This window comes from Gossypium hirsutum, chromosome D05 (genome assembly GCF_007990345.1).
Source record: "Gossypium hirsutum isolate 1008001.06 chromosome D05, Gossypium_hirsutum_v2.1, whole genome shotgun sequence".
In the NCBI taxonomy this organism is placed as follows: Eukaryota; Viridiplantae; Streptophyta; class Magnoliopsida; order Malvales; family Malvaceae; genus Gossypium; species Gossypium hirsutum.
Genome location: NC_053441.1, coordinates 15151828 through 15164442, shown reverse-complemented (window position 1 = coordinate 15164442; position 12615 = coordinate 15151828). Strand labels below are relative to the sequence as shown.

The 12615-nt window shown below is 30.3% G+C and overlaps 1 protein-coding gene across 1 annotated transcript; it reads left to right on the top strand.

The window, feature by feature from the left end:
* The first annotated feature begins 9275 nt into the window (after positions 1-9275).
* On the top strand, positions 9276-12376 carry LOC107905963 (transcription factor bHLH112). The gene is made up of 7 exons (XM_016832766.2): positions 9276-9752; positions 10031-10664; positions 10797-10913; positions 11014-11079; positions 11212-11277; positions 11418-11468; positions 11597-12376. The coding sequence occupies exons 1-7, from the start codon at positions 9436-9438 to the stop codon at positions 11744-11746; spliced, it is 1401 nt and encodes a 466-aa protein (XP_016688255.1). The 5' UTR covers positions 9276-9435; the 3' UTR covers positions 11747-12376.
* Positions 12377-12615: the final 239 nt, after the last annotated feature.

The following is a 12615-nucleotide window of genomic DNA, read 5'->3' as shown; positions in this document are numbered from 1 at the left end:
CATCTAAAATTTTGATAAAAAACCTTAAACCCTGAACTCTTTCGTTACTGCCCAATATTCTTAATTAACTACCCACTATCTTTTTTAGTAAAAGTTAAACCATCCAATATTATTCATATAAATTTTCATCATTAAAATATTATTATTTGTATAATTACAATTGTCCTTGTTCGTATTATTATCTGAGCATAGTTTTGTTCGGACAATGGGTGATATTTAGGTAAAATCCTCCTAGCTATCAACAATGTCAACTTCAAAATTTAAACTTGACCCAAATATTTGAGGAAAAAATTTACTTCCACTTCTTCAACTATTTATTGATAAAAAATATATATTATTATTTCTCAAAATACAAAAAGTATATATGAAATATCATTTTTATTTTTAAACATAAAAATCATAAGAGAGGGATCCACTTACATCGGTTGTAAAATTAATATTTTAACGATCTAATAGCTAAATTTATCGATATAATTGTACCTATCATGCATGTAAAATTTTAAACCAATCCATTATCTCTATCATATTGATCTAAAATACTATAAATATATATTAATATTTATTGAATGGTTGATTTTTTTTTTACATAAAGTAAATAGTTAAATTTTAATTTACATCAAATTTGACATGTATGATCTATATAAATGAAATATAAAATATGATGATTAAATCGTAAATATTAATAGTACAAAGATATACGAAAGAATGTAAAACTATTTTATTTTTATATGGGTGTAAATGGATCTCTTTCTAAAATCATATATAAAATATTATTTATTTCACCCATGTAATTGAGAAATAACTAAAAATATTATTTCATTATTTTATAAAATAAAAAATCTTATTATAAGAGTATTTTTATTTAAAAAAAATATTTTTATATAAAATCCACAAAAAAACAAATATATATGTTCCTTGATTCCTTATATTATTTTGAGCATTAATGTGTCGGAGTATTAAAAGAAAGGTATAATGATTTTTTGGCCCTTTAATTTAAAAAAAAGTTATTTTAGCTCTTTATTTTTTTCTCTCTTTTAGCTCTTGAATTTGTATTTTTTAATTAAATCACCCCAAGATGGATGAGAAAGTTAATGTTTGTTAATTTTACTGATGTGGCATACATGTGAATTACCACATAAATGAAATTAAAAAATATATGTTTTATATAATTTTAATGATTTTTATTTTAAAAAAAATATTAAAAATACATTTATATATATATAAAAGTAAGTTGCTCGAACTTAATTTGAAATTTATTGAATTGAGGTAAAAAAAAATCAAAGGCGAACTTAATTACAAGCACAAATATTGTTATCAAGAAAAATTACTTTAAGAAAAAAGATAAAATCGTGTTTTAATTCATCAATTATTAAAAAGTCGCAATCTAGAAAATGAGAAGTTGATTCTAAAAAGTTAATGGTAATCAATAGTTAAGCCAAATGTAGCGAATCACAGTCTAAGCGGCGTATGTTTTTTTGTTTGAGAGTAATCCGAGTGTAGCAAAAACTCAAGGAATCTTTTAACAAATATAAGCAGTGTTTTATGTTGAGTATACTTACAAAGATTAGGTTCATATTCCGTCACATCAAATCAAGAAAGAAAAAAGGCTAAGCAGAGAGAGTCTCCCAACAGTGGGATTGTTTATTAATAAACAAAAATAACTCCCTCTATTATTATTTGAGTAAAATGATTTGACCAAATCTCGCATTCTATCAGCAGTTGAACAAAACTGGTTTGTTTTTAGAGGCAAAAGCCAAGGGAAGCAATTAACCAACTCTTGTTCCCACGCGTTTTCTTATTAAAAAGAAAAGGCTGGTCGTGATGTCATTAAACATCTTATTTTATCTTTAATTTGGCTTAGCCAAACTAAACTCAACTTAATACTTTGTATGTGGATTGATGTTTGCATGTTAATAACATATTATTTGACTTCTGTTGATGCAACCAAATTAAAGGACATCAGGAGCAGTTTAATTTAACCTTGTTTTGTGGGTGATTTGGACTGTTGTTGTTGGAAGAAAGCTGTATTGACCCCCCCCCTCCCCTTTTAAAAGGATAAGCAGTTATGTCTGACTTCAACTGGTAATAATTAAAATATATCTCACACAATCGTCTAATCTTGTTTCCCATTCTTAATTGTCTCACAAACAAAAAAGCATTTCCATATGATTTATTTTTTTTATTTCAATCAGCTACTTGCAAATGTTCACGAGATAATAATAAATGTGAAGAAGATATTATTTCAGACACAGGGAACGGGGGAAAGTGGAAAGAAGCGTGTGTTGACAATAAACTGAGGATGGAAAGAGATTTCTTTCTTTACCAATTATGACAAGAACTAAGAAGAAGAAAAAAGGAGTAGGTCCAGACCCATTTTTATTACCATAAACATGCATTCATTCATTTACCTCTCAAAGAATGAAATTGACCCATCTGTCAACTCTGTTTTTTAAACCAAAAATAGAATTGGCAAGTCAAATTCATTTTAAACCAAGATATCTTCAAGGATTTGTGTGAGCATTAGCTGACAAGGAATGACCCTTGTTTCAATCAGTGTCCTAAAAATTTAAAATCCATCTTTAAGAATAATGAAGGGGCTATAGTATCCTGGGGACCCCAAATGACCAAAAGAATGTTTGGGGTCAACCCCACCAAATGGAAGTCCACTTTTTTTTTTGGATAAGTTCACAAAAACAATGATTGATGACCTGTCGTGGGTTTGGAATTTAGGAGTAGTTTATTTATTTATTTTCCTTTTCTTTCTGGTGCAAGGTGCGTTTAAGATCAAAAGACTGAGATAGCCACGGAGGGAACATGCAGTTGACAATTGGGTTGTAGTTTTAAGTTGAGGGTTTAGACACATGAAACCCATCTATTCGAGTTTATAAATTTATTACTGGATTATGGTATTTTATATATAAAGTTAGAATCCGGATATGGTTTAATTAATTCATACAATTGTATTTTTAATATTCTTAAAATATTACTCCAGTATTAGTTTAGATATATCATTGTATATTCCTACTAGTTTTAAGTTTGAGTGGATTTAGACATTTATTCACTTACAAAAGTCTAAGGGGAAATTATCTAGTTAAATCCTTTTAATTTCTTCGCTCAATATTTAAATTATTTTTATCTTAGTCACTCAACCGTTAAATTTATAACGGCGGTTAACAGTACACTCTACATCATGTTCATACTTTCATTTCGATCACCTAACTCTTAAGTCGCTTTAATTTTAATCATCTAAATTTCTTTTTTAAGTATTGATTGAGATAAAAAAAATATTAAAGTGAAAAATCAGTAGAAACTAAAACAATGTAGTAAAAATTTGTCAAATTTTACTTGTTTATCACATTGCTGAAAACTCTAAATTTTTCTTTTTTTTCAATATTGAAATTTTAAATTTTAAAAAATATAAAAATCAATTAAATAAATTGGCAAAAATATTATGTGTTGATAATGTTAACCAATTGTTACTGTAATGTTGAAATTAATTAAATTAATTTCCTTCTAAAATTTAAAATTTTATTTTATATTTCTGTTTTATTGTTAATGAAATTAACTCAATAACTCATATTTAATAATTGTCTACAAAACTTAAATTTCTTTTGATTATATAATCTCAAATATTCTATACTAAGCTAAAATCATTGCAATTAATTAAACTAATTGTTTGTTCTTCGTTTGGGTAAAGAAGTTATGAAAATATTTTGAGTTTTGTTTGGCATGGAATATAAAATTAAATAATTTAATTAATTGTAAAGATCTTTCTTTGTTTTTAGCTTAGTATGAAAGACTCAATATCATATAATCAAAGGCAATTTGGGTTTTATGTACAATTATTAAAGATGATTTATTTGAGTTAATTTTAAATTGGAAACATAAAATAAAATCTTATTATTTTAAATAAGACTAAATTAATTAATTTAATTAATTTCAATATTATAGTAACAAATTGGTTGACACTATCAAGCAATAAAAAAATTTCAATACCTATTTAGTTGATTTTGAAATTTAAAATTTCAATATTGAAAAAAAAAATTAAAACTTTTAGCAATGGGGTAAACAAGTACAAATTGACAATTTTTAAAGTATTATTTTAGTTTTTACCGTTTTTTACATTTAATCATTAATGTTTTTTTACCTCGATCAATATTAAAAAAAAAGATATTTATTGGGTGACTAAAATGAAAGCAACCTAAAAATCGGGTGACCAAAATGAAAGTGTGAACATGACGTGGCGTGTACAAGTTAATTGTTGCTAGAGATTTAATTATTTAGTGACTAAAATGAAAGCGCCCTAAAAGTTGAGTGACGAAATTGCAAGAATTTCATTATGGGTGACTAAAATAAAAGCACCCAAAAATTGGGTGACCTTTACCTTAAATTTAATTAGTTGATAGCGTAAGATTTAGGGTAAATTAGAAATAAAAACCATCAATGGAAAAAAAGGATGAGAATGACCTGGATTTAGGGTAGTAACTCTAGACAATAATAATGACTTGAAAATGATAGAATTGTGGGAGAGGACGGCAACAAAAAAGAAGAAGGAATTGCGCGCTTAGAGTTGCTTTAATCATTTAGAGGTAGAGCATGCCATAGCCACGCTTGAATTTAACATATCATCTCCTTATGTTACTAACTATCATCTATTTCTTTTCCCTCCTCCTTAATTATGTTACTAACTTTGCTTAGTGTTTGTAAATCAAATTTCTAGAAACCTAATTAGCCTACTTGAAACATATATTTTAAGGTTGGTTGATGTATGTATTAAAATTTATAGCTGATGATTTTTCTTTTAATCTTTTGCATTGATTACATTTCCATGTAAATTTAATATTATTTTCCGCCAAGGTTTCAACGTGGAACTCATTCTCACTAAATCAAACTTTTTAATTTTTTTTACATACGTGTATATATAATGCACATTATTACCGTTAATTTCATGTATAAAATAAAGAAATAAAATAATAGTCGATTCACTCTTAGCTCGGTTAACATCGATATTATTGTCACTGTAAGAGTATGTGAGTTTGAGTGTGCTGGAGCGCATTTATTCTCATATTTAATGAAAAATCTAAAATACTCTCAATTAGTCTTAACTTATTTTAATTATGGAATAACATTTTCATAATTTTCCTAATTGAGTTGGTGATCCGATTAAGGACATCAACTCAATAAAACACTTACTAAATAGTAAGTATAGATATACAACAATTGATAGAAACAATAACTTGTGCATATTTCAATAAAAATGTATAAAATATATCAAAATCAAGCTTTAGTTAAGTGGTAAATTTGAAATTTTACTATTCCATGCTATGCATATTTTTATTGATTTTTGTTAAAATGAAAAGACTAAAATACTCTCGAATAATATAACTTATTATAATTACGGAATGTCATTTCCGTAATTTTATTAATTGAGTTGGTGATCCAGTTGAATGTTGGATCTCGTGCCTTAAGTGTAGTTGCTTCTGCAATAAATGTGACATCTTATAACTCAAACCCGACAATCGGGTTGGCATCGGGGTGTTACAAGTTAAAAGTTCAAGAAATACATATAATTAGACTCAATACAAGATAAATCTAAACCCCCTCATAAAACATATGAGGGGTGACGTACCCTAGTTAAATAAACTAAGGTGTGCCGCCCCTCTCTCCTAATTGAATTATAGGACTAATTTTTCTATCAGATAAGTGTTATTTGTATTTTACTAATTTAAAATTTTAAAATTTATGATTTTAGGAAAATAATTAAATTAGGATTTGGAGTTTAAATGACCTAGACTTTAGACTTAAAGATTTTAGGTTTTGGATTTTAGAATTTTATAAAAAAATAGATTATTTTTTTATTTTAGAGTTAAAAGAATAATAATAATTAACTTGATTTTATGATGTGAGATGATATTACTGGATACCTAAAAATGACTTTTCTAAAATTGTAGTAATCTAAAGTTAAACTCATATTTTTAATATTTAAATAATAAAGGAACTATTTAAGCGGACAAACCGAGTTCAAACTAAAATTAATTTAAAATCAGGCTATTACCCGATCCGAGCCATAACGACTCGTACAATGAAACTAAAGGGCGGCTGCTTCTGTTTGTGGTGTGTATCTCCCCGAGTTTGGGGTTTGACCAAACCAAGCAAAGACACCACACACGTTGGAATCACAAAACATGTGGACCATTAATTTGGGTCTGAAATTTTTGGAGTGGAAATTCCGTTTCATAAAATTATTTTGGTCCACAAAATTCATGATCTCTCCCTCAGCTTCATCTCTTAATTATTTTCAATTTGTTTATTAGTATTTGTTTACAATACCACTCCTTTTACATGTAATTTTCCTTTCATGTGGGCTCTTTGGCACGTGTTGTTTGTTGGTTGCCAACGTGATCCTTTAGGGTTACTTTACCAAGCCCACTGACTATTCCCACCTCCCTCTCTCACCCTATTTACATGTATTCCAACTCGTTTCGCCCTTTTGTCACCTTTTACACTTCACCATTCCCTCAGTATTATTAATTCACCGTATCTGATAATCGATGCCTTCAAGTCCTGAGATTTACTTCCAATTTTTGCATAGAAGCAAGTATTTCTCCCAATAAGTGATTAATTATACCACCCTTTGCTTATCCCGAAATAACATTATAATCCCTAATGCAATCATGTGTTAAAAGCTACAATTATTAAAAAAAAAGAAGAAGCTAATATTAATACACTATCAGTGAAATATTTTAATTTCAGGAACAATATTTAAATATTGCACACGTTTTTTTTTTAATAATTCAATTTGTATGTTTTGTTATACCATAAATGAGATGTATGTTAACTTTACATCCATCTAAAAAAATACTTTTAATTTATCAAATATTTTTTTATAAATTCGAAAAATACTTAACCCTAAACAAGGATAATAGTTTCACGCACATTTCGATAGTTGAATGTGTGAGTTATAAGGCAGGGAGAGTCATACGGCAGGCATGAGCAAAGAGCAATGGCTAGGTCGGGCCGCTCTGCGAAGAGTGAACATTCCACAATGCAGGTGAAGAAGAAGAGAGAAGAAAGAAAATTCAACAGATTAATAGATGGCCATGTCCCTACGTACAATCCATCAATGTATTAAAATTATTTATTTTTAATTGTGTAAGATATAGCTGGAGCCACACTTCATTAATTATATGTGCCAAATTATGATTTTAAAAGAAAGGCAAGATGATAAAGACAAGTTTAGGAAGTATTAATTACACATCTCAAAAGTGAAACGTGATAAATTAAAAGATGGAGCTCTTTGTTTAAGGTTAAGAATATATATAAAAAAGTTGTGGAATAATGGAATTATTGTTAGTTAAATGGAAGTACCACTTTGATTAGATGAATGAAAAGTGGCATCTCTTAATCTTAATTACTATATACTAATAGTATTTTTTTTTTATTTGGTGGAGTTGTAACATTCAAGCTTAAGCCTTCTTTTGATCTTATATACTTTTGTGGATAAAAAAAAATTAGAGAAAGGGAATCTAAGAGCTTGGCCTTTGTTAAGACTAATGAGCAATTATCAGCCAAGTATAAAATATATGATGAAATATTATTACTGTTTGATTACGTTAATGCTAGCTATGAATTATGAATATTATTTTAAGTATTTATGTTTTTTTTTATATTTTGGCAAATTTAAAATAACGTAAGATTTGAACTCAGTTTTTTTTTTTGCTAATTAAGGTAGAATTTTATTAGAAATTAATAATGAGGGGCTTGGTACACTACATAACCTTACAAGTCAACTAAAACATCATATAATAAACCAAAGACACTAAAAACCCATACAACACCACATGAAACAAAGTGACACCAACAAAAGACTCCACCAGATTACAAACAAATTCTTAGAACATCAGAAAGAGAAAACCCAAAATGAAAATAAAAATAAAAATCCCTGACACCCCCGTGTAGGCTAATGATAGAGAGGAACATCATCAATCTCTAAACATAGGATCCACACTTTTCATGGACAACAAGAAGCATTCACTCGATAATCAACTTGCAATGTGAAGCAAATTAGGAGTTTTGACAAAAAAAAATTCAATCCAACCTAGCGTAAGCATATTAAAATTGACAAAAATCATTAGCTAAAAGATAGATTCATCCGAATCATGACGTTAATGAACTTCAATGTGAAGCAAATTAGGAGTTTGAAGCTAAACAAGAAAGTCCCTTTCCTAGCTTTTTTTTGTTGTTGAGAAAATTAGATTCATCATTCCTAATTTAATTTTTTTCATTGGGACATAATTTAATTAACTTTTGATTTTTTAGAAGTCAGCCGTCTAATTTTCTTTCTTTTTTTTGCCTTTTTATGTTGATCCTGTAAACTTTACCAAGATCTAAAATTTTTGAATAAAAGTTAATAAGGTTTTGATTAAATAACAAATTCACGTTATATAAATATGTGGAATTTTGTAGTTATATTAATTAACTAACGTTTGTAATGATTTATTTGAATTGAAATGATTAATTATAAAAAAAAGTAATGTCATCGAAATGCTTAAAAGGTTTTGATATATATACATATATTCGAATAACGTCAAAGCATAAAGAAATTTTCTTCGTAAAAAAGAAAAGTCACTCATTTTCTTTACTTTTTAATCTTTTAAAAGCTATCAAAATCTTATAACTATAGTGACTACAAATAAAGATACTAAACAAATTATAATCTTATTTCTTTGTACAAATCCTTTCCACTACATTATTCATATTATTTAATAATATTTTAGTAATTTTTTATTTAATTGTCACATAATTTTTATCATTTTTTATCTTAAGCTCTAAATCCTACATCCCAAATCTAGAATCTTCTCGAATCAGGTTCAAAATTCAAGATTTAGGGTTAGGATAAAAAAATTATCAAAATTATGTGTCAATGACATGAAAAATATTACTAACTAATATAACGTATTAAATATTTTATTAGATTGCCCTATAATATAGACGATAAGCTTTTTCATTCGACTATTATATTTTAACCAAATATCAACCGTCCTAAAACAAAGTCCAAAACACTGACATGGCAGTCAGATCAAACATATCATCATCGTCATCCCTTTATTCGTAAGGAAGGGAAAAAAATTAAGCCGGTAAGGAAAAGAAAATTAAAGCAAAGGAAATAAAATAATTGCATTTTTTTAATTGGGAAAGAAGGAATGAGAACAAAGTTAAATTTCTTTTTAATTAATTATAAACAACAGAATTCGATTCAAAATGCTTTCTCTCATTCGTCCAATCATCCCTTGAAATGTCAACCAAATTCTTTTACACTAGACCGTACTCTTTATCAGAGTTCAATTTTCACATATAAATAACGATGACTCCCAAGGGGTGAGGGTTCTCACCCATACATAAACCAAAAAAAGGAAAGAGTTTGTAGTTTTGACGATGGCAGAAGAATTTCATGCTGGGATTTGTGGAGAGACATGGTGGGATTCCTCGAAAGCACTGTTTACGGGGTGTTCTTCGCCATGTTCCACGGGGCTTGCCGCTGACATGGGAAGCTTCGGATGGAGTGCTGATATGGTGGATATTAAGGCAAGGTCTTCTTGTGAGGAGTCTAAAGATAGCTTAGCTTTCCCGCTGGGGGCTCAGCAAGGTGATTCAGACAGTTGTGGCAGCAGTATTTTGAATGATTCTACCTTACAAATGATGGGTTTCGGCCTTTCATCATCTACAACATCCGATTGGAACCAATCTTTGCTGTAAGTTATTGATGTTTTGAAATCATAACTGGTATAATTAGCATAAAAACTATCTGGGTCTTCACTATGATTTAAATATGAGTTCTTTACATACAAGAAGCTAGACCTTATAGTCCAAAGCTTCGACCACAAGTTAGAAAGAACAACGACTTCTTAATTTTCCTTAGTAATGGAAGTCAACATGATCAGTCAATTAAATACTTGATTCTTAGATTAAAATTCTTTTCATCAACTGAATATATATACTTTCTGTTTTTCTACATCGTATTTGCCTGCAGTCGGAGTAATGGGAGAAGTGAAAGTTACAATTCAGTTCTTCAAGAAGGTATTAACTCTAGGCTGAGTTGCCGGAAAGAAACAGGCATGGATTCTTCCCAAATCCAAAAGGAATGGAGTCCAAGGAGCTATACAAGCCCCGGGGAAGATTCTTCCATCACTACTTTCAAGCCTCTCAATCAAGATTTCTCCTTGGAGCAGCAGAGATTGAATTCACTAACCAGCTCCGGTAACAGTAGACCAACCTGCCAGTTTCCGATAGGTTCAGTGTCATATGGGTACCCATCAACGCTGTTACAAACTTTGTTTGATCCTGACTCTCAACCCCAATCCCAACAACTATCACTTTTCAACAACAATCGGTCAATCGACTATATGTCGGCTACAGCTACTTATGGGGCAAATAACGCTACTGAATCATCACCTTCTTGGCCAAGACCAGCTCCTTTCGTAAGGCCATCATTGCCAAAACAGCAGCCCAGCAACTTGCACTTCACCAACAACGCACCCTTGTGGAACGCTTCCGCCACTGGTGTAAACGACGTCAAAGCCGGCTTTTCACCCTCGCAGCTGCAACCTGAGTTTCTTTTACAAACATTTGAAGAGAAACCTAATTGCCCCAGCCTAACGAAGAAGGTAAATAAATAATGGTGTGATGAGATATTTTTAAAGTATATGTCTTGATCATGTTCATCAGCTTGGATCCAGGGCTAGGGTTTATGGTACAGTTTTGATTTATTTATTTCATGTTGTGGACTGCTTTCATAGACTAATACCGAAGAAGTTCGGAACTCGGGGTCACCGGTGAAGAAAGGATTAAGTAGTGAACCTCCATTATTGAAGAGGCCAAGAATTGAAACGCCATCGCCATTACCAACTTTTAAGGTATTAATTTATAAATTTTACAAAGTTTCTTTACAGGTGGAATCATAGTGATCGCTTATTCAAAGAATTAGATGTAAAAGTTTTATGCAAATTTTATCAGGTTCGAAAAGAGAAGCTTGGGGACCGAATCACTGCGCTCCAGCAATTGGTTTCACCTTTCGGAAAGGTGAATTTTTGGAATTTTCTTCTTACTATATACTTTTTAGATATTTATCCTTTTGATGATATAATTGAAAGGTTTACCTTTATCTTGGCCTTCGGATTATTCTGTACCTTACCTTTTTCTTTTTTTCCCCAGACTGATACCGCATCTGTTCTTCATGAAGCTATTGAATACATTAAGTTCCTCCATGATCAAGTTAATGTATGGTTCCTCTATCTTCTTTCTATTTCTTATAAGTAAAACCCTTAACATGTTAATTTTTTATATAACATGAAAACAAGGATACTATCTAGAGAATTCTGTATATGGACTGAGAAAATGTTATTTTTACGTAATTTCAGGTTTTGATTACTCCATATATGAAACAAGCAGTACCTTCCACACAACAACAGGTATATACATAAATAAAAGAAGACTTGGATGATAATTGGCTATCTTTTTTTCTTTCTCCTAGGGCCTAGGAGTATTTGAATAATGCAGTAATTATCTGAACAATGTTGTACTTTTTCCCCCTTTGTAGAGTACTGAAAGTTTGAAAGAGCCAGAAGGGCCAAAACAAGATCTAAGGAGCCTTGGGCTTTGTTTGGTGCCAATCTCCAGCACGTTTCCGGTTGCTAATGAGACCACAGTTGATTTTTGGACGCCAACGTTTGGTGGAACTTTCAGGTAGGGATAGAAGGCTATTTAACGAAGCTAAAAGGAGATTGTACAACAACTATACTACTCATGCGGTAGATTAATTACCAGACCCGAGGCCGGCCATGACTTCAATATTCATAAAGTGGCAAAAAGAAAAAGATAATGGAAAACTTAGAAGGATAGCTACATTGCTTTGCTGTAACAGTCTTGATAAAACAAAGGAAAAGGAGAAAAAAGAAATGAAAAAGGAAGTGACGATTCGAAGATGGAAAGTACAGAGACGAAGGGTGCGCTGGAGTGCTGGGCCAAGGGCATGCAAATGATCAGGAACCAAACCCCTTGAAGGATTAAAATAGAAAAGATTAGTTAACCTAAGCATAGGTTTTTCATTTTTTATTTCTTTCAATAATCCAAATATAGTTGCAAGTGATTAAAAAAGAAGAAGGAACAAGTGCTAAATTCAGCGAAAATTGGACTCATATTTATAGAAGATTAATTATTTTGTTGATGTTTAGGATCTGAATTTAGCAGATTTGGGGGGGTAAGGAGCCCCTTGGCCTTTTGTTCCTTTTTGAGCATATGTGTATAGCCATCCCCTTTTATCATCTGGTACCTTATAAAGAGAGAGAAATGATTAAAGAGGTTTTATATTAATGGTGTATATGAGTTTCTACTTTCTTCTTTCCTTGCTGTTGAAGACTAGGATTGAGTGGAGCTCTTTTGCTGATTGGGGTTTCAACTGTCTTTTCCTTTTAAAAATATGTATTTGCAATGGTAGTTGTGGTAGTGGAAGCCAGGCGGTGGCCCACTGTTCCTGCTTTTAGGGTTTCTTAGAGGAGAAAATAGATTAAAAATAAAAAGGGTAAACTACACCACAAGTAATTCAATTATTGTCTATTT

What these genes read in the sequence shown, in the direction of transcription:
- LOC107905963 (XM_016832766.2), top strand. Translation starts at nt 9,436, where the DNA reads ATGGCAGAAGAATTTCATGCTGGGATTTGTGGAGAGACATGGTGGGAT. An exon ending in GATTGGAACCAATCTTTGCT is followed by an intron (nt 9,753 to 10,030) that starts GTAAGTTATTGA and finishes ATTTGCCTGCAG; the next exon opens with TCGGAGTAATGGGAGAAGTG. An exon ending in TGGTTTCACCTTTCGGAAAG is followed by an intron (nt 11,080 to 11,211) that starts GTGAATTTTTGG and finishes TTTTTTCCCCAG; the next exon opens with ACTGATACCGCATCTGTTCT.